Here is a 27,246-nt window from a genome sequence, read left to right as displayed (position 1 = left end):
ACCCAACATATAGAAAGAGCTTGGTCGACCGTCAAAGGACATGTCCGTAGACTGAGAGGAAACCATACAGAGAGTTTGTTGGAGGAACACCTCAAGGTTCTTGAATGGTCCTCTTGGCTTGGCTCTGCTCACCCTGATGGACTGCTTGGATGCTTGTTCAAGGATATACACAGAGCCTTTCCAGTCTGAGTAACATTATGTCTTACCAAGTCTTTCATTTATGTCTGAGAAAAGCTTTTATGTTTAAATATATATGTGTATCAGTCATACTAAACAGTCATTACTTTGAGTCCTAATTTTCTTCATGTGTGAAGAAAATGTTTTGCTTGGTTCTGTTGCATCTTACTTTGCATTTCATGTGAAAAATGTGTATTAGGTCAGCGTGAATGTTATAACTCATTCATAAATGGATATGTTTATTAAACTTAAAAACAACGCACCCTTTCAGTAGTTATACATATTAGTAACCCATTCATAAATGGTCATAAAGAGATTCCTAGAAACATCAAGATGGATGGGGGGGAATCAACTCAGTGAACAACAGATACCAAGGATGCTGGCTGATGAAGAAGATGAAGTAAGCTAGGTAACCAATATAAGACTTAGCAGGACAGATAAATGTGGGCTCACTATTTGGCAAGCAACCGGTCACAGTTGACCTGTTTATCTCATGTCTTATCAAAACGTATTAATGATTTATAAAGTGTTCACAACCTAATTAATAAATGAATTACAAACTATTCGTAAACCCTTTATAAGGGTGGTCTTATTGTAAAGTGGTACCAAAAAAACAGTAGATGTAAAGCAATTACCACTAATAAACATGCAACATAAAACAGGCAAATGTAGTTGATTGACTTACCTTTGACAAGTAGCACATTATGACCGTTAATAAGGAAGCGTCTTTGAGTTTCTAGAAAAGCGCTATACAAGTCTCATGTATTATTATTATTATTATTATTATTATTATTATTATTATTATGTAGCAGGCGGGGCAAAGGTCTCTGTGGTTGTACAAGGCCAAAAAGGCGAAACAGCTATTTACTCTCACCAATATGAGAGGGGAACAGAGGTTAGAGAAGGAGGACATGGTTAAGAATTAAAAGTCAACACCACTGGAATAAAGTTAATATTGGACTGCGTCAGCCAAGTGTGACGGCCCCAGAGCCTGTGTGCAGGTGTGTTGCAGGTCCTGTGATGGGGTGGAGCTGAGGAGACCAATTAACTGGGGACACCTGGCCGCAGCCCCAGGTGCTACTTAAGCCCAGCTGCCCGGAGTCACGGGGCCTTCACGACTCTCTCCAAGACTGCTGTGGGGAAACTCTCGCCGGGATCCTTTCCCCTCGCCCATCCTCTCATTCTTTGTGTGTTTTTGGTGTTGCCACAATAGATGTGCCGTGGTTTTTGGAAACCCTTGAACGTCTCTCTCTCTCTTTCCTTTGTCGCCTACGAGCCGGTCATAACACAAGCAACGAAGAAATTCTTCGGCAACCTCAAGTGTTGTTTTTGTCAACACACCCGTGGCAGTACTGAAAATAGAAACTTGAAGTTGGTCTTGGGACAACAAAGGAATTGTACAGGTTCATAGCATGTGTGTAGCTTAATGAACCGTGATTACGATGAAGACTTTATCTTTCAAAATCACCTCGGACCACTTTCTGCTGTGTCTCTTCCTGAGTCTGCTTTGGGTAAGTGCCTTTTTTTAAATGTTTATGTTCTGACAGTGATCACATGGTTCACCTATTTCAAAGAATAGGTACCCTCAACAAAGGAAATGTTATTTTGTCTTGGATGCAGTAATCGTTTTTTACTGACTTCCTTAGAGAAAAAAGATAAATGAGGAAATAACTTAAATCATAAAACAAATTGTATCTTATTTATTATATATTTCAGACAAAGAAATGTAACTTGATAATCTCTTGTATTATTGTCTGTATTTATAAGAATACTTATAATTTTGAATGTTATAATATAGTTGAGAATGTAGATCCGGATTTGCTTGTTATTATTTGTACCAAGCAGTGAATTAATCATTTGCCATCTTTTTAAGTAGCATATATTTGTGGTCGCATCCAACAAGTAAAATCCTACAACCATTTTCTGGCCATAATTTAAATTTAAAGATCTTAAATGGTTCTTTACATTTCCTGAAGTTTCATGTAATAGATGTATGTGATGAAGGAAAGATTGTTGACAAGGAGTGTATTTTAACCTTCTTGCACACTGCCGTTCACCATTGTTCATGTAACAATATCATATAGATTATATCCGCAGAAATGTAATTGCTTTGGGATACTCACATATTGCATTAGAGTTATCTCTGCTATGAATCAGTTAAACACTTCTGGAAATGTTGGACTGTATGAAATTATACTTTTTGCGGGTTAGTCTATTCTCACTGTTTTCCAACGGTTCCTTTTTTGTTTTTAGGGCATCACTGAGACGACCACTTCATCAACAATCCTTACAACAACAGAGAATCGTGAGTTTGAGCCCCTGCCCTTTATCTCTGTCTGTATTTACTTGTATTATAGTGCAGACTTGTATGAAGGCCCATTATAATGTCATTTTGTCTCACACTGAATTCTTCTTCTTCAAATAATCGTGTATTTATGTAAATGTAATAATAATTTTCACACACTTTCGTATATTTAGCTGCAGAGAGACATGACAATATATATACTTATATTAACAACTATTAAAATGATCTTTACATCCCAGCTCCCCGTAATGCAGAAGGTTTCCAAACAGTTACACAAACAGAGACCAGTATAACTCTGGGGTGGAAAAATGTGCATGCAACCTTCAACTATACACTTGTGTTCAATGGAACGGAGATTAATGTCATTGCATCAGCTGATCCTGAAGTGAAACATACAATCCCAGATCTCACAAGTGGAACTAAATACAACTTCCAGCTCTTCACTGTGTTTGAATATGCCAAAAGCACTGGAGTAAACCTCCCTGCAGTCACAGGTAAGATGATTTCCCTCTGATACAGGCAATTATTTCATTTCAATCTTTATTTCGAACAGATTAAAAATAACAAATAAAAAATAACAAATGTGAAAAAAACAGAATACCGTATTGTTGAAATACAGTATTTATCCACATTCACGATAATATTTATATATTCAACAACAAAAAATCTTCATATTAATAATAATAATAATAATAATAAAAAATAAATCATATGTGTCCGAAAGGGAGTAGGATGAAGCAAATGCTTATTAATTCCCACCCCTTACTTGATCAATGATTGTCCTTTAAGTCATTGTGCAAGTTATTCCTACTTACATTTACAAAATGTTATACATACATATACAATAATTTCTCATCTTCAATCACCTCTCTTCATTCTCATAGTTTTCCAAAAAAGTGTTTCTGTACATCCTTTTAAACTGAATTATGCTTGTGCTTTGTTTTAACTCCTGCTCCAAACCATTCCATAAAATCACCCCACAGATTGTTATACTCATACTTCTCAGAGTTGTTCTGACCTTGAGTTGTTTAAAATATAGATTTCCTCTCAAATGATACCCACCCTCTCGGTCTATGAACAATGTTTTTAAATTCCTAGGAAGTAGATTATGTCTTGCTCTGTACATGATTTGTGCCGTTTTAAATTTAACCAGATCAGTGAACTTCAATATGTGTGACTTCAAAAATAATACATTAGTGTGTTCAAGATATCCAACATTATTGATAACTCTTATAGCCCTTTTTTGTAATGTGCATAACGGCTGTAGGTTGGTTTTGTACGTGTTTCCCCAAATCTCCACACAGTAAATCAGATATGGCAATATTAGTGTGTTATATAGAGTATACAATGAGTTGTAGTCCAGAATGTGTGTGGCTTTTCCCAATATTGCGATAGTCTTAGCCAGTTTTGCTTTGACATGAGTGATATGAGGTTTCCAGCTGATTTTGTGGTCTAAAACCACACCAAGGAACTTAATTTCATATACTCTTTCTATGTTTATGTTGTCTAGTATTAATTGCACCTGTGGATTTGTTTTATGTTTTCCAAATAACATAATCTTTGTTTTGCTTATATTTAATGATAATTTGTTTGTGTCAAACCAATGTTTTACTTTAATCATTTCTGCTGTTATTACCTCCATTAGCTCTTTCAAATTGTCACCGGAACAAAAAATATTAGTGTCATCTGCAAATAAAATAAATTTCAATATATTTGATACTCTGCAAATGTCATTGATGTATATTATGAACAGCTTTGGACCCAACACGGACCCCTGAGGTACTCCACAAGTTATGTTCATGTATTCTGATTTATGTTCACCAATTTCAACAAATTGTTGTCTGTTGCTTAAATAATCTCTCACCCAGTCTAATCCCACCCCTCTGATGCCATACCGTTCCAGTTTTGTCAGTAAAATATTGTGATCTATGGTGTCAAATGCTTTTTGTAAGTCTATAAATATTCCCACTGCTTGTTTTTTATTGTCCATGCAGTTTGCTATTTCCTCACTTAATTCCATTAGTGCCATAGATGTTGATCTATCTTTCCTGAATCCATATTGACTGTCGTCCAAAAGCTGATGTGTTTCCATGAAATTGTCAAGTCTTTTTGTAAAAAGCTTTTCAAGGATCTTGGAAAACTGAGAGAGCAATGAAACAGGTCTGTAATTTGTGTAATGGTGTTTATCCCCAGTTTTATATAATGGTATAACTTTTGCTATTTTCATTTTATTTGGGAATTTACCAGATTGAAAAGACAAGTTAAAGAGATGAGTCAATGGTTCTGCAATTTCTTCAATAATGTCTTTTACTATAATCATATCAATATTATTCCAATCGGTCGAGGATTTGCTTTTACATTTTCGCACAGTATCTATGATTTCTTTTTCTTCGACTGGTGTGAGGAAGAAAGAGCTATTATTTTCATTCCAGAGGTCCGTATCTTCCCCTTTAGTTGTTTCTACGGTTTTAATTTTTTCTGCCAGATCTGGCCCCACATTTACAAAGAATTCATTAAAACCATTAACCACATCATCTGTATTATTAATAACATTATTTTTGTCCACAAAAAACTCAGGGTAACCTGAACTTTTTGCTCCATTTCTAATGACACTATTTAATACTTTCCATAAACCTTTCATATTATTCTTATTATTCTCTAATATTTTATTATAGTATTCTTTTTTACATATCCGTAGAATATGGGTTAATTTATTCTTATATCTTTTATATTTATTTTCTGCTTCTGAAGTTCTATATTTTATGAATTGTCTATATAGTGTATTTTTCTTTTTGCATGCATTTTTTAGGCCATTAGTGATCCATGCACTGTGAGTTTGTTTGTGTCTCTCTCTGCATTGCTTCACAGGACAGTTTTTGTCATAAAGTGATTTAAAAATGTTTAGAAAATCATCATAGGCCTTGTCAATATCGTCTCTCTCATATACTACCCTCCAATTCTGATTTAGTAAGTCATTTTTAAATGCAATTATGTTATCTTCAGTTCTCAATCTTTTGCATTTGAAATGGCTGGCGACTTTAGGTTTCTTAGAACTGCAGTGATAGACAATAAAAACAGGTAAATGATCACTGATGTCACTATATAATAGTCCGCCTACTGTATTGTTTTCCATAATGTTTGTGAATATGTTGTCTATTAATGTAGCAGAATGAGAAGTGATTCTACTAGGTCTGGTAATTTTAGGATACAAACCCATACTGTACAATGTATTGATGAAATGTTCTGTCATTTTATGCTTATTTGGATTCAACAGGTCAATATTGTAATCCCCACAGATAAACATAATTTTTTGTAATGATTTAGTAAACATGTTTTCTACCCTATCTGTAAAAGTGTCAATACAGGTTCCAGGAGCTCTGTATATACAACTCACAATAACATTTTTAGACTTTTCCATACAAATTTCTACTGTAACACATTCAAACAAATCGTCAACAGCTGTTGTCATGCTCTCCGCCACCTTATAGTTCATTCCTTTATCCACATAGATTGCCACACCCCCGCCACTCTTATTCCTTCTGTTTGTATAATTCAGTTCGTAGCCATCCATCTCAAAGTCCACACCTTTCTCAGCACTGATCCAGGTCTCTGATATTGCTATGATGTTGAATGGGTTCTTAAACTGACTTAGATATTCTTTAATGTTGAGGAAGTTGGCATATAGGCTTCTGCTATTGAAGTGGATAATTGATATGTTCTCTTCTGATTGACACGTTACATTGAATTGCTCTTCTGTGAAATAGTTGCAGCTGTTGTTGATATTGTTATATTATTATAACATGTAAATTAAAGTTTCTCATTAACTGGGGGGTGTTGCTCACTTTACATATTTGACTGTTATTGATAAAATACTGGAATTTAATAAAACTAAATGTTTGAGGAAATGAACTACAGAAAATACAATGTTTTATACAGGAAATGCTGTTATTTTTGTATCCTTCTGTGTAATGTTGTGACTGTTCCTTCATCATGTTTCTTTACTTCCCAGCTCCCCGTAATGCAGAAGATTTCAGATCAGTTGAACAAACGGAGACCAGTATAACTCTGGGGTGGAAAAATGTGGATGCAACCTTCAACTATACACTTGTGATCAATGGAGAGGGGATTAATGTCAATGCATCAGATGAAACTGAAGTGAAATACACAATCCCAGATCTCACAAATGGAACTAAATACAACTTCCAGCTCTTCACTGTGTTTGAATATGCCAAAAGCACTGGAGTAAACCTCACTGCAGTCACAGGTAAGATGTTTTCCCTCTGATACAGGCAATTATAACATGTACATGAAAGTCTCTCATTAACTGGGGGGTGTTGCTCACTTTACATATTTGACTGTTATTGATAAAATACTGGAATTGAATGCAACTTATTTGTTTGAGGAAAGTAACAACGCCAAATACAATGTTTTATACAGGAAATGCTGTAATTCTTGTATCCTTCTGTGTAATTTTGTGACTGTTCATTCATCATGTTTCTTTAATTCCCAGCTCCCCGTAATGCAGAAGGTTTCAGATCATTTACACAAAATGAGACCAGTATAACTCTGGGGTGGGACAAAGTTGACGATATCCTCGACTATACACTTGTGTTCAATGGAAAGGAGATTAATGTCACTGCATCAGATGATATTGAAGTGAAACACACAACCTCACAACTCATCAGTGGAACTAAATACAACTTCCAGCTCTTCACTGTGTTTGAATATGCCAAAAGCACTGGAGTAAACCTCACTGCAGTCACAGGTAAGATGCTTGAACTCTGATACAGGCAATTATAACATGTACATTAAAGTTTGTCATTAACTGGGGGGTGTTGCTCCCTTTACATATTTGACTGTTTTTGATAAAATACTGGAATTGAATGGGACTTATTTGTTTGAGGAAAGGAACTAGACCAAATACAATGTTTTATACAGGAAATGCTGTAATTCTTGTATCCTTCTGTGTAATTTTGTGACTGTTCCTTCATCATGTTTCTTTACTTTCCAGCTCCCCGTAGTGCAGGAGGTTTCCGAACAGTTACACAAAATGAGACCAGTATAACTCTGCGGTGGGACAAAGTTGATGATATCCTCAACTATACACTTGTGTTCAATGGAAAGGAGATTAATGTCACTGCATCAGATGAAACTGAAGTGAAACACACAATCCCAGATCTCACAAGTGGAACTAAATACAACTTCCAGCTCTTCACTGTGTTTGAAAATGCCATAAGCACTGGAGTATACCTCACTGCAGTCACAGGTAAGATGTTTGAACTCTGATACAGGTAATTATAATGTCAATTCAAGTTTCTCATTAACTACAATTCCAGAATTGAATGCAACTTATTTGTTTGAGGAAAGTAACGACGCCAAATACAAGATTTTATACAGGAAATGCCGTCATTTTTGTATCCTGTCGGGAAATGTTGTGACTGTTCCTTCATCATGTTTCTTTACTTTCCAGCTCCCCGTAGTGCAGGAGGTTTCCGAACAGTTACACAAAATGAGACCAGTATAACTCTGCGGTGGGACAAAGTTGATGCAATCCTCAACTATAGAATTGGGCTCGATGGAAAGGAGATTAATGTCAATGGATCAGATAATACTGAAGTGAAACACACAATCTTACAACTCACAAGTGGAACTAAATACATCTTCCAGCTCTTCACTGTGTTTGAATATGCCAAAAGCACTGGAGTAAACCACACTGCAGTCACAGGTAAGATGTTTTCTGTCTGTAAAAGTTTGGAGTTCAAAGTTTCTCTGTGACGGGGCTGTTGCTCATTTATTTGACTGTTGCTGATAAAATGCTGGAATTTATAGATCATTGTTTTGGTGAAAAAAACCTACACACCATTATTTCAATTGATTTTTGTGGCAGTTCCTTTATTGTCTTTCTTTACATCATAGCTCCTCGTAACACAGAAGAGTTCAAATCAGTTACACAAACGGAGACCAGTATAACTCTGGGGTGGGACAAAGTTGACGATATCCTCAACTATACACTTGTGTTCAATGGAACGGAGATTAATGTAATTGCATCAGATGAAACTGAAGTGAAACACACAATCTCAGATCTTACAAGTCGAACTAAATACAACTTCCAGCTCTTCACTGTGTTTGAATATGCCAAAAGCACTGGAGTAAACCTCACTGCAGTCACAGGTAAGATGTTTGAACTCTGATACAGGAAATGATAACATGTAAATGAAAGTTTCTCATTAACTGGGGGGTGTTGCTCACTTTACATATTTGACTGTTATTGATACAATTCTGGAATTGAATGCGACTTATTTGTTTGAGGAAAGGAACTACACACAATACAATGTTTTATACAGGAAATGCTGTAACTTTTGTATCCTTCTGTGTAATTTTGTGACTGTTCCTTCATCATGTTTCTTTACTTCCCAGCTCCCCTTAATGCAGAAGATTTCAAATCATTTGAACAAAATGAGACCAGTATAACTCTGCGGTGGGACAAAGTTGACGATATCCTCGACTATACACTTGTGTTCAATGGAACGGAGACTAATGTCCCTGCATCAGATGATATTGAAGTGAAACACACAATCCCAGATCTCACAAATGGAACTAAATACAACTTCCAGCTCTTCACTGTGTTTGAATATGCCAAAAGCACTGGAGTAAACCTCACTGCAGTCACAGGTAAGATGTTTTCCCTCTGATACAGGCAATTATAACGTGTAAATTAAAGTTTGTCATTAACTGGGGGATGTTGCTCACTTTACATATTTGACTGTTATTGATACAATACTGGAATTGAATGCAACTTGTTATTTGAGTAAAATAACTACACCAAATACAAGATTTTATACAGGAAATGCTGTCACTTTTCTATCCTGTCGGGAAATGTTGTGACTGTTCCTTCATCATGTTTCTTTACTTTCCAGCTCCCCGTAGTGCAGGAGGTTTCCGAACAGTTACACAAAATGAGACCAGTATAACTCTGCGGTGGGACAAAGTTGATGCAATCCTCAACTATAGAATTGGGCTCGATGGAAAGGAGATTAATGTCAATGGATCAGATAATACTGAAGTGAAACACACAATCTTACAACTCGATAGTGGAACTAAATACATCTTACAGCTCTTCACTGTGTTTGAATATGCCAAAAGCACTGGAGTAAACCACACTGCAGTCACAGGTAAGATGTTTTCTGTCTATAAAAGTTTGGAGTTCAAAGTTTCTCTGTGACGGGGCTGTTGCTCATTTATTTGACTGTTGCTGATAAAATGCTGGAATTTATAGATAATTGTTTTGGGGAAAAAAACCTACACACCATTATTTCAATTGATTTTTGTGGCAGTTCCTTTATTGTCTTTCTTTACATCATAGCTCCTCGTAACACAGAAGAGTTCAAATCAGTTGAACAAAATGAGACCAGTATAACTCTGCAGTGGAACAATTTGAATAAGATCTTTAATTATGCACTAGTGTTTAATGAAAAGGAGATAAATGTCCCTGCATCAGAGGAACCTCTATTGACACAAACAATCTTTTGTCACTAATGTCACTGCATTAGAGGGACTATACAAAGTTAAATACAACATATTATGGCTCACAAGTGGGACTAAATACAATTTCAGTCTCTTCACTGTGTTTGAAAATGTCCTAAGCATTGGAGTATGCTACACTGCAGTCACCGAGATGTTTTTATATGATAAAGGCAAAGCTCTGCAATAATATGTAATCTTAATTTTCTCAGTAACTGTGGGGTACCTCGCTTCATATGCTTAATTTTCATTGATAAAATACTGGAATTAAATGTAACTTATTTGTCTGGAAAAGTTCCCAAAAACCAAACGTTTTATCATCGATGTCTTGCAGTTTTTCCAAATGTTATGCTGTGACCAATCCTAATCGTGTTTCTTACATCCTAGCTCCCCGTAACGCAGAAGAGTTAGAATCAGTTGGACAAAATGAGACCAGTATAACTCTGCAATGGCGGAAAGTGAATACAATCCTCAATTATACACTTGTGATCAATGAAAGTATGATACACGTCTCTGCATCAGAGGGACTTGACAAAGTGAAATATGCAATCTCAAACCTCACAAGTGGGACCAAATACAATGTCAGTCTCCTCACTGTATTTGAAAATGTCAAAAGCACTGGAGTAAATTACTTTGCTGACACTGGTAAGATTTCTCCTCTTTGATATAGGCCTACTACAGGAACCACAACACGGTTCTATAGTAATATCTAGGATAAATCTAAACAAGCATCTTACTTTTAAAGACTGTCTCTAAAAGTTGTCATAAACCATGGAATATTACTCACACTTAATCCTCATGTCAGACTGAATGTTTTTAAATTCACTGCATTTTTAAACCTTTGTCTCTCTGTAACCCTAAATTTGTTCATGTTGTTAAATGGCGTGTGTGTTTTCAGTTCCCTCAACAGTGGATTCTGTCAATGTGACTGAACGCTCTGTGACCAACATAACCCTGATGTGGCAGAGAATGAAAAATGACTGGGACTACCGGCTCGAAATGAATGGGGAAAATAGAACAATCCTCCAAAGTAGAACCATGGATGATGTGTCCCATTCAATCCCAAATCTCGAGCCTGGAACAGAGTATCCATTCAGAGTCATTACACTGTTCTCTGGACTCAGCAGCATTGCTTATGAAGGCTTCACAGTAACAGGTATTTGCAATAAAATGAACACAGTCATGGTTCTTGCAAATTATGATTATCTTATAGAATGATGTGCTAACTGTGAAACTGAAGTTTTTTGTCTGCAATTCTTTCCCATGCTTTTCAGGCATAGACTGTGCAAATGGAAACTGGAATGTAACTACCTCATCGATCCAAGGAACGGTTAGAGGTTTGTTCTCAAGTGCACAAGCCAGTAACACATCAACCCCAATTAATGGCAGTACTGGAAATAGCAGTGTGTCATTTTCTGGACTTTACCCTGGCGCGACCTATAATGTGACCCTTCAATATGAGAAAAATGACACGACATTTGAACAATGTAGACACACTGTGACAATCGGTAAGTACAAATCTGTCTTTCCACATGAATTGAATATTTGTCTGTGTTCCCCACAAAAATGTGAAGTACTAACATAATGTTTAAAATGTATATTGTAAGATTCAAGATTTCAATATTTTAACAATTGAGTATATGGGCCGCTATCATAATGTATTAAACAATACATTTATTAATTATTATCCAAAGACTTGGAAAATTACTTTGTCTTTAAAAAGTGAAATTCTCCTCTTTTTTACAATCAACCATTCCCCCAAAAAATGTAAATACCAAACAAGTAAAACAGATAAGCAGCACATTTTTACTCTGAGAAAGCATTAATTACTGGTCAAACTGGTCAAATGTATCGTTAGTTAAACTCACTAATTAAACAAATTAAATAGCATTATAGTTTTTAAGAGGATTTTCTGTAAATTGACTAATCATGTGTTACAGTATGTTGCATTGTGACTTTTATATGGGAAGTAAACAACTTTCAATGAACTTGTGAACTATGATAACAGCTAGACAGGTTTGTGTTGTGGTTTCTGAATTGAAATATATATTTCCACTTGTTTTTCTCAGTTCCTCTGTATTTAAGTGCTCGCTGTGAGTACTCTGCAGCCGGCTATTCTATGTCCATCATCTGGAATAAACCGGAAGGTATCTGGACTTCAGTGGAGGTGAACGTCACCGGGAAAACTCCTAAAAAGCTTGAAAATGGGGAACAGTCTCTGGAAATGTCTGGATTCCAACCTGCCAGAAAATACGAGGTGTCTATAGCTTCAGTATCTGGGGATGTAAGAAGTTATGAACCATTCGTTTTTTCGTGTCTTACTGATCCAAGGGGTGAGTCAAAGTTCCTGTATCACTCTATAAAAATACAATTTCAGTGTATCCTGATGAAACAGTTTACCAATATATTGCTGTGCTGAGTATCTGGATGTTATAAAGCATTTCATCCAGAATCATTTTCTTGTAGGAGTAATTGCTGGGTCATTCTTTGCTGTTCTGATTTTTGCGGTCCTGGTCTGTCTGGTTGTCTTTATTTTTCTAAAAAGACCGGATATTATCAGGTTGGTGCCACCTCAGTGACTATAGTTAGATTATCTTCCTGAAATTAACTAAATTCGTCTAAATCAGACTCCCTCTTTGCTTATTTCCCAAAGCAGAAAAAAGCTATTTATTGGTGGTTCCAAACAATCCAAAGAAAAGAGCAAGTAAGTATACATCATCATATCTTTATATTATTTACAACCCGGTATCACGGCAAGACGTGAACATGTGACGATTTTTACCATGCTGAGAGACGTGAAGATGTCACGATTTCGTCCCTTCAAACGTGACAGTTACACGGTATTGTTAACATGGCCCAACCAGTGGAGAAATACCATCGGTTGTTATTGTCAATATTAATATAATAATGATTTATTTTGTAATAGTCACACTCGATTTCGCCGATTTTCTTGTTGCCCCAGCTGGTCGACACCTCTTTTAGCAGAAACAAAGGCTACATTAATGTATTAAATTGATGTTAATCCATGTGTGTCGTTGTGGAATTAATGGACGTGACGTTGTGCGATTGCGTTGCCAGGCAACAGCTTGCGTTCATGTTAATTTACAAACTCTTCAACTAGAACCGTAGTTATATTTAAAAACATTTTATAACGTTAACGTGCTTTAACCACTAGGTGTCCCTTTCTATCAGCTGTGCACCGTTATGGTGTAAATACAGCCTATCTACGCATTGGATCAAATATAAAAGTCAGCCGAATTAGTGTTGATACTGCAAGGAGATGTATTGTGTGAAAAGAAATGTAAGATGTTGTTTAATTGTTGATATATTTATGATACACGTCACGTTTTCAGTTTTGGCGGCAGTTCTTCCTGTTTGTCTAGAAGTCTTCTCATCAGGGCTCTATAAATAGAGAACTACGGCAGATATGTAATATTTAATGCAGCCGAACCGTGTATTACAATGTCGTTATGTGATGACTTTCAAAGAGAAAAGCAAGCACACTCGGAATAAAGTATTTTATTTTTAAAACATTTTTTCGGTTTTCACATCGCATAAACACCATATCCCAACGTGCATTGCGGCTAAAGCATCCAATCACCGAGCTAAGGATCTTGCCTACGTATGTTTCCGGTATTGTTTATGACGGATGTATTTTGTTATACACACACATTCCTTCACATTTAAATTGACATTTACATTAAAGTATTTCGTGAGGCCTTCTAAAATGTTTTTAAATATAACTACGGTTCTAGTTGAAGAGTTTGTAAATTAACATGAACGCAAGCTGTTGCCTGGCAACGCAATTGCACAACGTCACGTCCGTTAATTCCACAACGACACACATGGATTAACATCGATTTAATACATTAATGTAGCCTTTGTTTCTGCTAAAAGAGGTGTCGACCAGCTGGGGCAACAAGAAAATCGGCGAAATCGAGTGTGACGATTAAAAAATAAATCATTATTATATTAATATTGACAATAACAACCGACCGTCGGGGTAGAGGATTTGCTTGGCATTTCCGGGTATTTCTCCACTGGTTGGGCCATGTTAACAATACCGTGTAACTGTCACGTTTGAAGGGACGAAATCGTGACATCTTCACGTCTCCCAGCATGGTAAATCGTCACATGTTCACGTCTTGCCGTGATACCGGGTTGATTATTTAATACACTTTCAATATATTGAAAACATTAATTATGTGTTGTATAATTTGAAAGAATAAGAGGGTTTCCATATGTAAAGATATTTTCTATTTACAATTAACGTCAATTTTCTTTAATATGAATGTATATCAATGGTCTTACATATCATTAACGAATGATATAAATTCAAATATTGCCATTATGTTTTTCTTTTTCAGAGCTATTCCTGTGGCAAAGTTTCCAGACCATTTCTACCAATTAGGCGTAGATGAAAACATAGGTTTCAGCCAGGAATATGAGGTACATACAATAGCAAATTGTGTTTTGTTCTTCCTCTTCCGTCTTCATATTTTTTCTTATGAGGGTAAAAACTTTAATGTTTTAATTTCCTTCTATTGACCTTTGTCTTAATCTCATGCCATGTCATCTGCCATCCTCCATGCAGAGCTTCATTCCTGTTGGCACCGACCAAACACGAAATGCAGCCACTCTACCCGAGAACAAACCCAGGAACCGTTTCAACAATGTTCTGCCATGTAAGCCTGTCCTCTGGACCGGGATATCATGAGCAATAGAGACTCATGAAATGGTCCAGATCCACTGACTCATCCGAAACAGCGTCTATTTTGTTGTGGTGTATTGTTACCATCTTTTCTCGTCCTAGATGACTGGTGTCGGGTGAAGCTAGCTACTCCCAATCCCAATGGAAACTCTGACTACATTAACGCCAGTTACATGCCGGTAGGTAGTGCTTAATAACGGTCAAAGTGCATATTTGATAAGCTGTATCATTTGCTAGTGAAATTGCCACGTATGCAAGTAAATGGTTAATAAACAATGAAAACCCTGCATGAACATTCATTCTCTCTAAATCTAGCAATTAATGCTGATTCTCTGGGATTTCATGAAATGACAATTGCTTTTCAGGGTTACAACAGCAGCAAAGACTACATTGCCACTCAGGGTCCTCTGCCCACAACAGTCAATGATTTCTGGAGGATGATCTGGGAACAACGAGTGAGAGGCATCGTTATGGTAACCAATTGCACTGAAGGAGGAAGGGTAAGTCAACAGGGAAATTTGAAAAAAGTTTTAAAGCCAGATTTTAAAGGAAGTACAAACTTAATTCAGTGAGTCAGTGTTAATAATTAGCTAAGTGTCAAATGGTGACTTCATTGACACGTATTGCCACAACTTCAATAACCCATTTTTCTTTGTTTCTTTCCTAGACGAAGTGTGAGCGGTATTGGCCTGCAGACAGTAAGCCTGTGCCTCACGGAGAGCTGATAGTAACCCTTAGGTCTGAACAGCAGGAGCCCGACTGGACTTTGAGGGAATTTAGGGTGAAAAATGTATGAAACCCTCTTCAATGTTCATGATGTAACTTAATAGGCTTCTTATTAATATGTTTACAAGTCACAAATAACTATTTCATGTTTCATAAAACAAGCTTGTTTGAGTTTGTGCACATTTGCTTTTAAAGAGGATAATGCTTGAGAACTTGAAATATATTTGCTCAACACAAATATTTACTGTATTTGAGTTCCTCTATTTGCATCGTCTTCACAGAGGAACAACTCGGAGGAGCGCACAGTGAAACATTTTCACTTCACTGCCTGGCCTAACCACGGAGTCCCTCAGGGCACAGAGGTGCTGATCCAGTTCAGAGGACTGGTGAGACGGCACATAGAGAGAGACGGGGCTGGAGCACCAACTGTGGTTCACTGCAGGTACAAGTTTTACGTCTGGAGAGTAACCTATGCTATTCTTTTGGAAGTTTTGTTTAAAAAACAATTCAGGGGAACAATAAATCAGACAAAGGTCAAAGACAGGAGCTCTGTAGTTAGGTCAAATGAATAGCTTACTGCTACATCATATGATATAGATATGTTTACACATTTTAAATAAAATATCAGCTTTTGAAACGAACTGGCTGAATTTTCATGTCAGTATAAAGTGAATAGTTGCGCAGGAGAAGATACTTATGGGACTACATGATGGTGACCATCATACCTTTTGCTGCATGTCTCTCTTTTAGTGCTGGAGTGGGGAGGACAGGCACCATCATGGCCTTGGATGTGCTGCTTCAGCAGCTAGAGAAAGAAAGAGCGGTGGGCATCAATGGCTTTGTGCACAAGATGAGACTGAGTCGCCCACACATGGTGCAAACTGAGGTAAAACTAACCCTCATTCTGAGCTATGACTTCTTTAGGTACCCTTCATAATCTTTTGATTTTTGGACACAGGTGGTGAAACAGTACAAGCACTGTTCTATAGCAAGTTTAAGCTTTGCGTAATTTTCCACGTAGATGTACATTTTCAACCTCTGCAAACATAGAATTTCCTGAGTTGTCTTTTCTAGTTCCGCACTTAACCTACTAATGTAGACATTTTGACAATTGAATTACACAGTGACAATAATGTATTAATGTGTGTGTCACTGCACATAGGTGTGTGTTTTCAAAATACTTTTACATTCTGTGTAATTCTAAATGTTAATAAGTCCAAACACAAAAAGCTTGGCTTACATTATTAGAGAATTATGAGGCTTTTAAACATCTTTAAGGAAGTATCACCCAGAGCAGTGTGAGAATGAACACTTTAACCCCAAAGTTCTGCTTTCCACATGACCCACAGATTTGGTTTGTGTATTTCAGTCTCAGTACGTGTTCCTGCACCACTGCATCATGGACTGCCTGCAGCCTCATGAGAATACTGAAGAGAACATCTATGAGAATACTGAAGAGAACATCTATGAGAATGAAGACACGATATACGCCACTGCACTCCAAGAGTTTCCTCAACAAAAAAACATAAACTAGACAACTTGACAGTACTGATCACCAGTCTTTTATGCACTTATAACTAAATCTACATGCTATATTTTGCTAAACTGTAAATATTAAAAACAGGTGAGCCTATAAATCTTTAGATTTTATTTAATGTATAACATTGTGTTCATCTTATCAGCTTAAAGGTAGGGTAGGTAATTCACTTCAGAAACACTTTTTGTTATATTCCATGGAATGCTCTTAACATCCCGATAGCAATGAATATATTAAATGCTTTGACAATAAATACATAATGAAATGTCATCTGTGGAAGCCGTGGCGCTGTAAAAAGCACGACCAATCATCTGAGCCGGCCCGGCTAAAATAACTGGATGGCCTACCTGCCTGTCAGCCTTCCATCTGTGCACACACTTATCTCGTGCTCTCATTGGTCATGTGTGCGTTTGTGTGTGTTGGAGGAGGGGCTCTATAAGGAAGTCTGAAGGAAGGGGCAGATTTCTTTCGGCTGCAAATTCTAGCGCACTCAAGCTGGTTTCTCCATTCTTAACTACCCTACCTTTAATGTGTATATTCTTGTTATTATTATTATTATCATGTGAGGGAACAATATGATGACTGAAGAATGTTTTCGCATTACATTCATTGAAAAATAAATTTTGGTGGAAAAGAATGACTTTCTATAGAAATAAAATATTTTTTATTAACAAATATATCTGAATTTGTTTACAAAGTCTTTAAATGAAATGGAAAAGACAACATGCGTCATATTTTCCGTTAGTGTCAACAGTAACAAACTATTTACATTTTGCATTCAGAGCTGGGTTTTGGGTCCAGTGTTTGTCCTCGATGCATGTTGATGACAACACACCCGCTCAAGCATCCTCTTCTGCGTCTTGATTCGATGTGTCCTGGCTACTGAAGCTGCTAGAGAACTTATCATCGATGATTTCCTGTCTGGCTTTTAAGGCCTCGGGGATGATCTCGGCTGGCACTGTTCGCAACTTGCTTGGATGCAGGGGCTCAATTTTACCAGCTACAGGCGGGGGAGGGACGGAGAACTTCTTAGCGACGTTATGAAGGACACAGCATGCCTTGATGATGTTGCTTTTTTTGTCCAAAGACCCATCGTTTGCAAAACCAAGTTGCATCAGACACCTGAAACGCCACTTCATGGAGCCGAGTGTGTTCCGCATTAACTTTTCTCTGATGAGTCTTTGACATACAACTGAACGCTTGACACACAGTCACACTTCACATTAATTTGTTAATCATTAGAACATTTATATCTCTGTGCCTGTAGGGAATTTCCTTACATCTGGGGAAAACCTCTACTTGAACTAAAGGATAAACTGATAACAAGTTGGTGCTTAAAGGTCACTGGGAACATGAAGAACAAATGTAGGCCATTTCTTTAAGGATTCATATGCTCAAAGGCCAATTGTTTTTGTTTATCTTGGTCAGATATTCATGTTGATGTGGTAGTGTAGTGTTTTTGTTTGTTTAATTCTTTGAATCAAATACACTGTTAGATACAAAGCTACATTTCAGTTATATGTGTGTCGTAGGTTTTATTGACAGGGAGGCAATGAAGTAGTGATGTGAGAGTGGGATGATTATACACCATAATGTGTCACTTTGATCCAGCTTTTGTCATCAATAACCCAAAACGGTCCATGCACTTCCTCCTCCATCTCCTTCCCTTTGATGGAGGAGTACCACATGTCCTCCTCATACGTGCTGCCCACACAACACTTCTCCACACTCAGTATGTTTCCGTCGCTGTCACATATGAGCTGGCTCGACACCGATGTAAGGACCCAACATGTTCAGGAAAAACCTGAACCTCTCCTTCTCATATGGAGAGTGTTGTGTTCTTTAATTCCAGGAAAGACAAACAACTTCTAAGTTTAACTATTTATTATAAGAGAGCAAAATATATATATCCACTTGGCCAAGGACTCGTCACGTCATAGAAATCAAAGGCAGCAAAGCTGTAATCTGTAACCACTATTTCCGGAAAGAGCCCCGAACCTCGTGCGTCAATACATTTTATTATTCAGGGCTTTGCCCATACATTTATGATTGGTTAACACTAGATGGAAAGAAACCGTGGTTTAGACTTTGGTTCTCTCTGGTAAGTGCACAGACTTAGACAAAAGTCTCTTGGCAACACGATCTCCAATCAGCATTCGGCCGGCCAGCGAAGTCCCTCCCTACTCTGTCTCTATCCTACGTAATTTGTTTATGCTAAAGTTTCTACACAGTATAGGGGAATCCTTCATTATGCCGGATCCCAGTCATGCGTTGGAGCGAAGCTCACACACAACTCAAGGCCGGAGCGATGTCCTGTTCTGACTAACTCATTGTCCTCTTACGGTGTCTGCTTCTTTTACGATGTCCCATGTGTTTAAGACATCTGAGGAGTGTCCTCCCTATTTAGGTGAGAATTATCCCTAGAACTGCATAAATGCCTAATAAACAGCTGATTTCTAATAACTAATAGTAGGCTACTGTATTTTTTTTTTCTGATTTCTGCTACACTGACCCATGTATGACCACAATAACAAAAAACTAAAATTCCAGTGATGATTGAAAGCTCATAATAAGCTTTATTAAAAAACACTTGGTACAGCCCTAGAAATAAACTTACAATTGCTATGCCATTTTACTGGTTTTATTTACTAGTCTTTTCCTCTTTTTTTTTTTCAGTCTTGAACCTGTTAAATAAAACATGCCAATATTTTTAGTACTTATTTTCTTTCTCATATTAACAGATACAATCCAGCTACTTTTTTGAATGAAAGTGGCTCTGTGTTCTTGTACTCATTAAGCAGCCACGAGTATACATATAGTGTTTATCTCTTTCAGGTGGCTGATGACGGTTATGGGGTGTCCTACTCCTTTATGGGGGATAACATATTGAACTTCCACATCTCGTGCAAGCACTCGTGTCCAGAAACTGTGAGTTCAATAAAAGGAGTAATGCAATACAATAAACAGAAACTGCTGTACATATTTAAGTTACATTTAACCTGTTAAGCCCTGAGCCTGTTTTTCAGGTCTCAGGCTCGAAAATGACATTCCCAGAACAAATGACCATATATTCCCTTCTAAAAGGGTTAAATTAATAATCTTTTTTCTCAAAGTAATGATAAACCTGTGAGTTGGATGTAGAAAAGTCAGAATCAATATAGATGTTTTTTATTTTAAAGAAAATTCAGATTTTACAGAGTAAAAAACTGTAAATTATAGTGTCCGTCCAAATATTCTTTTTTACTTATAGTGAAAACCACCCTTGGATGATGGTAAGGTAGACTAAAAGCTTTAGGAATCCAAAGTACAATATATAATAAGTACCCTGTATCAAGATGCAAAACAAGTGACATGTGACCTTTTTTGAGAGATTTAGCAAAAAGAAACCACTTCTGGGGTCATTTGGGTGGATTTTCCATATCTCTGGCCCCCCTTGCTCGATTTTGATGGTTGACACCTCTTTCTGACCGTTAGAGCCAATAGAATCGAAGGGGGAGTCCCCCACACACACGTTGTGAAGAGAAAAGGTGGGGGCTTCGCGCATGTAATTTTCAATCAGAGTGAACCTATCTCTAGCTTTGACATCTGGAAACGGAAAAGCAGTTTTAATGCTTATGGATTATCAGAAATCATTTCAAAGGGACACAGACACATTAGATTAACCTATGGATTAACTTCAGCAGCGTTTTTATCGATTTAATGCCATTGAAGACCACTTTGGAGAGACTACAGAGCCAAGGTAAAAATGTTAGCATTTTTAGCTACCTAGCGTCACCTGTTTTGATGTCCGTTTTTGCTTATGATGTCGCAAATACGTATAATTCAGTGGTAATGTCGGTGTCAATCGATTCTGTGTCACCTCACGATGTGAATCGATGTGTTGGATGAGGTGAAAAGATAAATAATAAGGTTTTGTGAGTGATTTTCGGTGCAGTAAGGTGTTAGCATTTTTCGCTCGTTGCTAATTCAGAGGCTCAGTATTAGCATTGTGGGTTTTCTTTAAAAAAAAAAAAAAGAAAATCAGTTAGATGAGTTTCTTCCCGTTACATGGATATAAAACATTCATAGTTTTATTAAATGAACATGCCCTCAGACACTGTTTCCTGCAAGATGTTGCGGCAGTACCCCAGTACCGGGGTCTCTCGGGCTTAACAGGTGGGGACCTTTCATGCAAAATGCACTTTTTGATGTCTTTTATACATAAATATGTGTCCCCGGTGTGTCAGGGAACTCACAAAGTGTCAGAAAACAAAACCCTCTCTCTTTTACTCCGTACCCAAAACTCTAAAAACGGGGGTACAACGGAGCTGATCCAGATTTGCGTCCGATATGACATAATATCGGAAAGGTGGACCCACGGCCCTATCAGAAACGTTGCTATCAGAAACAATGCCCGACGTGTTTTGGACGTAATATGGTCTTTGTTTACACTAGCAAGCATCGCTAACACTCAGAGCTAACCTGTACTGGAGAGAATATGTGTAAAAAAGACGGATATTAAAAAAGGAACTCACCTTGTGGTAAACCCGCAAGAGAAAAAGCATTTGAGCAAAACATATCTGAGACCCATAATATATGCCTTAAAATATTGTATATATAATTAATACAGCTGAAATCGGATCTTATTGGATGAGGTTGTGTGAAATGCTAATTCTTATTTGCTGTATGTCTGCCCTCCATGATGCACATAATGTATTTAATAATAATTTTTCTACAAAAACATGATTGTAATGCTGTGCTGGGAATGCCAGGTGGTGAAATAACAAATCCACAGGTTGGCATTACTGTTTGACTGGTATTATATTCAGGAAATAACTCTTGTTTTATGTTTCCACACATTCAAAATGTACAAAATATAAAGGTCAGTTTGCTTTCATCGCTCAGTTGGTTAAAGACTCTACTGTAACAAACTCCAGATATTTCACTGCCACCTTAAATCTGTTTTGTATTTTGTTTTTACCACTGTATTATTACGGAAGCACCATAACAGTACAAGCTGTATTTATGTACATCATATGCAGGTATTTAGTCTTGAGCAGTGCTGCAGGTCAGATGTGGATTACATCTGATTCCTCTGTCATTTTTCATCGAGTATTGCCTTTTCACTCAAGCTTGTCTCGCTGTATTACTATTGTCAGCCTTTTTAATGCAATATAACGGGAGAACATAAAGTTATTCATAAAGAAAAACAGTTTGAACTGTTTGTTTTTGTTGCCTTAACCCTCCTGTTGTGTTCGTCCCACGTCCCACCCCTTACTTTGGTGTTCCCGGTCCTGTTTTAAATGCTCTTACATTCAAATAAAAAAAACATGAATCAAATTTTATTTAACACCCTTTCAAACTGTAAACAATGTATCAGACTACTGCTAAACATGAACAACTGCAGTAAATATACAAAGAATACACACTGAATACACACATGTATTTCTTTGTATTTTTAACATTTATTGTAAAAGAAAAAAGTATTCAAAACCGAGACAAAATTCAAACACCATCAGAACATCAACAAGAATAGTCGTGTGTGTGTCTGGCAGCCAGGTGTGGTTCACATAGGAGGAAGGGTGTTATCCAGTTGCCTCTTCCTCAGTTGCCTCTTCCTCAGTGGACTCTTCCTTGCCATCTCAAAAGGGTCTGGATCAAAATCAAGATCGATATTGTTTTCCATTTCTGAGACATCTAACTCTATTTCGGGAGTAAAATGAGGACAAGGCAACAATAAAATGATATATGATACATTGCCATTGTCTGCCAGGTGTGGTTCACGTGGGGGGATGGGCACATAGAGCGGGAAACGCATCAAATTGTTGTGTGAGCTGTAAGTTCAGAACTAACTTTTTTGATAAGGGTCCCCCCTTATTATCATTTTTTATATAAGGGGGGACCCTAATTATTTTAGCAGAGTAAATAAATTATTATTGGGCAACACAGCAGGATAATTAAGGCTTCCCTATAAATAACATCTAATGGAAAAGCCACAAGCCCTTAGAATCAACTGAAATATGACATACTGTATGCGTAAATATTCCTTTATTGGCTAAACCCTAACTCCACAGGCATTTCAAAAAGATTCAGTCAAGATTGTATTTCCTTTACACACCAAACTAAAATAGTTATGAAAAAGATATGATGTGAAGTTGTATCAAAAAAGTTACATTTTATATAAGGGGGGACCCTTATCAACAAAATAAAATCTTGTTTGGAACTGCAGATCATTTCACAATAACCTCTTCTTCATTAGTTTTCTTCTTCTCTTTTTCCTGGAAAATCTTCCCATCTTGGACTCTCCACTGAAGGTCGAGCCCCTGGAACTTCTGTTTGAGCTATTTAAGCAAGAGAAGATAAATACACTCCTTTATAAAAAAATAAGCTTGTCATGATGTTGTTATGACATTGTAAGGATAAAAACGTACTTCCTGCAAAATGGCATTGGACACAGCTTCGTCATTGAGGTTTAAGGACGGATCTGACTTCATTTCCACCCTCACAATCTTCACATGTTTTATTTTTACGTCTAAACAAACAGAAAAAATACATCGGTAAATGTACTTCACCACATTCCACCACTGACTTTAAGTTTGCCTTCAATCACTTTGGCATTTAGATATAGGCAATGTACTTGATAGAATATAAGTAATGCTCACCCTCATAGCAGTAGAAGGGATATTTGCCAATACAGCTTCTGTCCCACCAGTTCTTGGAAGAGATCCTTAACAATGTACAGTTTCCATCAATATTTGGCTGACCTCGAGCCCATTGTCTGAAGAAACTGTTACTCTGATCCGACCATTGCCACTCATCTCTGAACAGACCGAACCACACCGAGGACAGTGATGAGCTACTCATTATTTGCTGTAATTCATCGTTTTCAGTCTCGCTCCTTGCACTGGCCAAGTCAAAATAATTCTGTCGACAGTATGTTTGGGCGTCCCTCCAATTCTTCTCTTCAAGAACGACATGCATCCTACCTGACGTCTCCCCTGTGAATATTGCAAAAATGCAATGTAAGATCAAAAGGTTCCAAGAGAATAGGAAAAACACACATGCTTGGTTTTTCAGGTTTTTGCATGTAAACACATACTCGAGTCATTAGTCTTGCCCTTTCATAAAGACACAGTGTCCAATTATCTAGATAAAAGCAGCTGAGGCTTACGTTTTTGATAAGTCTCAATCAAAATATGCAGCATTTCCTAACGTGGGCTTACTATGGATCCTTTATCTCGTAAAACAGAAAAATACAGTAATGTGACCAACTGTACTTTCAAACAATCGCCTCCAGGGACAACAATGATCCTGTTACAGATTAAAAAAACTTCTACAAGCGACACAAAAGTGAGATTTATGTTTTCTCAAAACTGTATTTTTCATCCAAACAACCTTTGGACAGAGCAAGGCTAAATAAATCCATGTTTCCAGTCTTAATACTAAGCAAATTACCAAATTCTCATCAAGAAAAAAAATCCCTGTTACCTACCTCCATGACACACAAAGGGAAGAGTGGTATTACAGAGTCTACCGAACCATTTCCCATCACCCCCCATGCCTCCGCAGTGGTGAGAGGAAGCAGGTGAAGCGGCCCAGTTACTGTATCCGGCTGATCTGGTTTTTTCTCCAACTGACCACGACCACGTCCCCATCCCGGTCTTTTTCAGACCAATCCAGATTTGTGATGGCACATTGATGCCGTTTGTTAGTTTGATCAATGTCTCCATGTCCTCATGACTGCGAATGGTAACAAGGTCAGTGAAGTACTCTCTGCAGTACGTCTGGGCATCCTCCCATCCCTTTAGATCTTTCATCAAGTGATACTGTCGTACAACTTCTGAACACAAAGTGAATGAACCTGCAAAAGGACACCAAACAACACAAGAAATAAAGCCATCGTCATTATTACAGCACTGTGTTTTTAATCTCAGCATTAACACAAAGACACTTACTTGAAGCAAGGAGCAAAATCACCAATTGAAGCATTTTTTTTCTCCCTAGGATACAAAAGAATAAAAAGGCAAAGAAAATTCATATCTCCAATGCTTGTTGAAGAATATTTTTGAGATCTTGTCCCTACATTTCATTTGAAAACAGTGTGTAAATACTCAGCTCAGACCAAGCTTTTTTAGAGAACCATGTTCATTGAGTTAAATAAATACTTAGCAGTACAAAACAATAATATAGATATTGAAATCCATGCCATCCATAGAAGTAGGAAAAAGGAACTGACTATTGAAAGGCTTTGAAAATCTGCAACTCAGTTTTAAAAATATTTACATCATCAACTCTTTTTAGTTGCCACAAAACAATCACATTTGAAGATATTTAGTCCAAAATTATATCAGATTACATGAATGTTTCCTAATATCAGAATAAATCTTCTCACCTGATGCACAGATCTTTGTGTGAGAGATAAAGGCACTCCTGCAGGTTGTCACTCAAACTCCCTCTCGCTCTCCATGAATTTGTTTTAGCCGTCCCATTTCCTTTATATTTGTCTTTATGGAAATGCTGTTTGAGTTTCACCACTGCATGGATTTATTTGTATTTCACAAACATACCTGCAAGAAGTAAGTGTAGTAAACAGCTTATGTGTTTTACTTTCTCCGTCTATAGTTTTTATTTTTAAACCTAGTAGTTTATTACCAGGCGAGACTGTGAAGTTTCATGTTAAATACTACAGCAGAGGTTTACTTTAAAGAGGCCCTATTATGCTATTTGAGTTTTCCCTTTCCTGTAGTGTGTTATATAGGTTTCGCATGTAAATGGTCTGCAAATGCTAAAATCTCAAAGTTTCTCTCCCCCCCCCCCCTGCCTGAAACGCCTCCATTGTAGTCCTTTGTTTACTTCTGTAACATACTTCTGTCATTACTATGTAACACTTGGGCTTCTATTGGCCGGCGCAGGCAGTAGGAGAAAATTGAACATTAAAGCATGGAGACATCTCACAGTAGAGGCACAACATATTAATATGAACCTTAAGGTGAGCATAATATGGCCCCTTTAAAAAAAAGTAGCAATACTAAAGAGTACAAATATTGCATTCAAGAACGCAGTCAAGTAAACATACAACACTTGAGTAACAAATACTCATTATGCAGTATGGCCCATTTAAAGGTGGGGTAGGTAAGTCGGGCCGGCTAAAATGACTGGTCGTACTTTTTACAGTACTACGGCTTCCACAGATGACATTTTTTTTCAAATTTTTGAAATCTTTTTTGGATCTTTTGTCAAAGCACTTAAGATATTCATTGCTATCGGGATGTTAAGAGCATTCCATGGAATATAACAAAAAGTGTATCTCGAGCCGGTTTCTCAAACTTACCCCACCTTTAAGAATATCATGTATATTACATTGTTGTATTATGTAATTATGTTTTCCACAATGTAATGTTCTGTCTCTTTTTATGTCCTGCCACCTGTCTCTGTGGCTTGTTTCAGCTGTGAGGTCAGCAACAAACCCCTCGCTCATTATCCGGTCACTGACTTTATCTTATGCTCCCAAAAGCTGCCAATAATCCGCACACAGTCCCCTGGCCTTCTTTTTTAAGTCTTGCCTCACACACAGACACGTTTTATGCCAAGTCACCTCTCCATCACCCCAGAGAGCCCCTTATATAAGGCTGTGTCTCCCCTCTAGTTTTACTGCCTGTATTTTTGTCATCCGGGAAACATCCCTCTATTTTGCTGTTCAGGTATGTGCGTTGAGTTTCTTCTTCTTTGATATTTGAAAAATATGTCACCATCTAGACTAGAAGCAGGGGATATTTTTCAGTCAGTCAAAAAGTGTTAGAAAAAGTCTTCAATATTTAAAATAATAATAATTTGGCAAAATCTTGAATTAGTACAAATGTACTATGTTGTTGTACAATTTCCTGTAAACGTGCACACCATTGGATTTCATAATATTATATTGCTTAAGAACAGCGATTTTCGTTTTACGTTTGAAATGTAAATTGTTGTTAGATGAATTTCAACGATGTGAAATGAATTGGTAGAATATGTTTCTTTAAAGATATTATAAATATATTTTATAATAGAAACGTATCAATCGACTCTGTAATGCTAGGAGTGTTGCGCATATGATAAACCCTTGATAACATTTAACTTAAGATACAGTTCCTCTTAACACTACAGTGCTATTCTTCTTCTTTCAGCTCTTTGTTTTGATTTTTTTGGTTTGCTAAAATATATAAAAAACCTGCCCGGCTAATGGAGAGACAGACGAAGTTGGCAACAGTTTTTAGCTGCTGAACAAAGTGGTGCAATAAGCAGCTTAAAAGC

The 27,246-nt window shown here is 37.1% G+C and overlaps 1 protein-coding gene across 6 annotated transcripts in view; it reads left to right on the top strand.

Moving 5' to 3' along the window:
- Window positions 1-1,210: 1,210 nt before the first annotated feature.
- ptprh (protein tyrosine phosphatase receptor type H) overlaps window positions 1,211-27,246 on the top strand; it is a 57,974-nt gene continuing 31,938 nt past the window's right edge. For 3 of the 6 annotated variants that reach the window (XM_034119936.1, XM_034119932.1, XM_034119931.1), the window contains exons 1-9: window positions 1,212-1,688; window positions 2,431-2,482; window positions 2,722-2,976; window positions 6,492-6,746; window positions 6,993-7,247; window positions 7,494-7,748; window positions 7,953-8,207; window positions 8,399-8,653; window positions 8,900-9,154. In XM_034119936.1, coding sequence (XP_033975827.1) covers window positions 1,620-1,688; window positions 2,431-2,482; window positions 2,722-2,976; window positions 6,492-6,746; window positions 6,993-7,247; window positions 7,494-7,748; window positions 7,953-8,207; window positions 8,399-8,653; window positions 8,900-9,154 — 1,906 coding nt within the window. In that variant the 5' untranslated portion in view covers window positions 1,212-1,619. Of the gene's footprint in view, window positions 1,689-2,430; window positions 2,483-2,721; window positions 2,977-6,491; window positions 6,747-6,992; window positions 7,248-7,493; window positions 7,749-7,952; window positions 8,208-8,398; window positions 8,654-8,899; window positions 9,155-27,246 lie in introns of all 6 variants that reach the window. The other 3 variants (XM_034119933.1, XM_034119934.1, XM_034119937.1) reach the window with 3 other exon arrangements.

Source organism: Trematomus bernacchii, unplaced genomic scaffold (assembly GCF_902827165.1).
Source record: "Trematomus bernacchii unplaced genomic scaffold, fTreBer1.1, whole genome shotgun sequence".
NCBI classification, from domain to species: Eukaryota; Metazoa; Chordata; class Actinopteri; order Perciformes; family Nototheniidae; genus Trematomus; species Trematomus bernacchii.
This window is presented reverse-complemented; position numbering and strand designations above follow the sequence as displayed.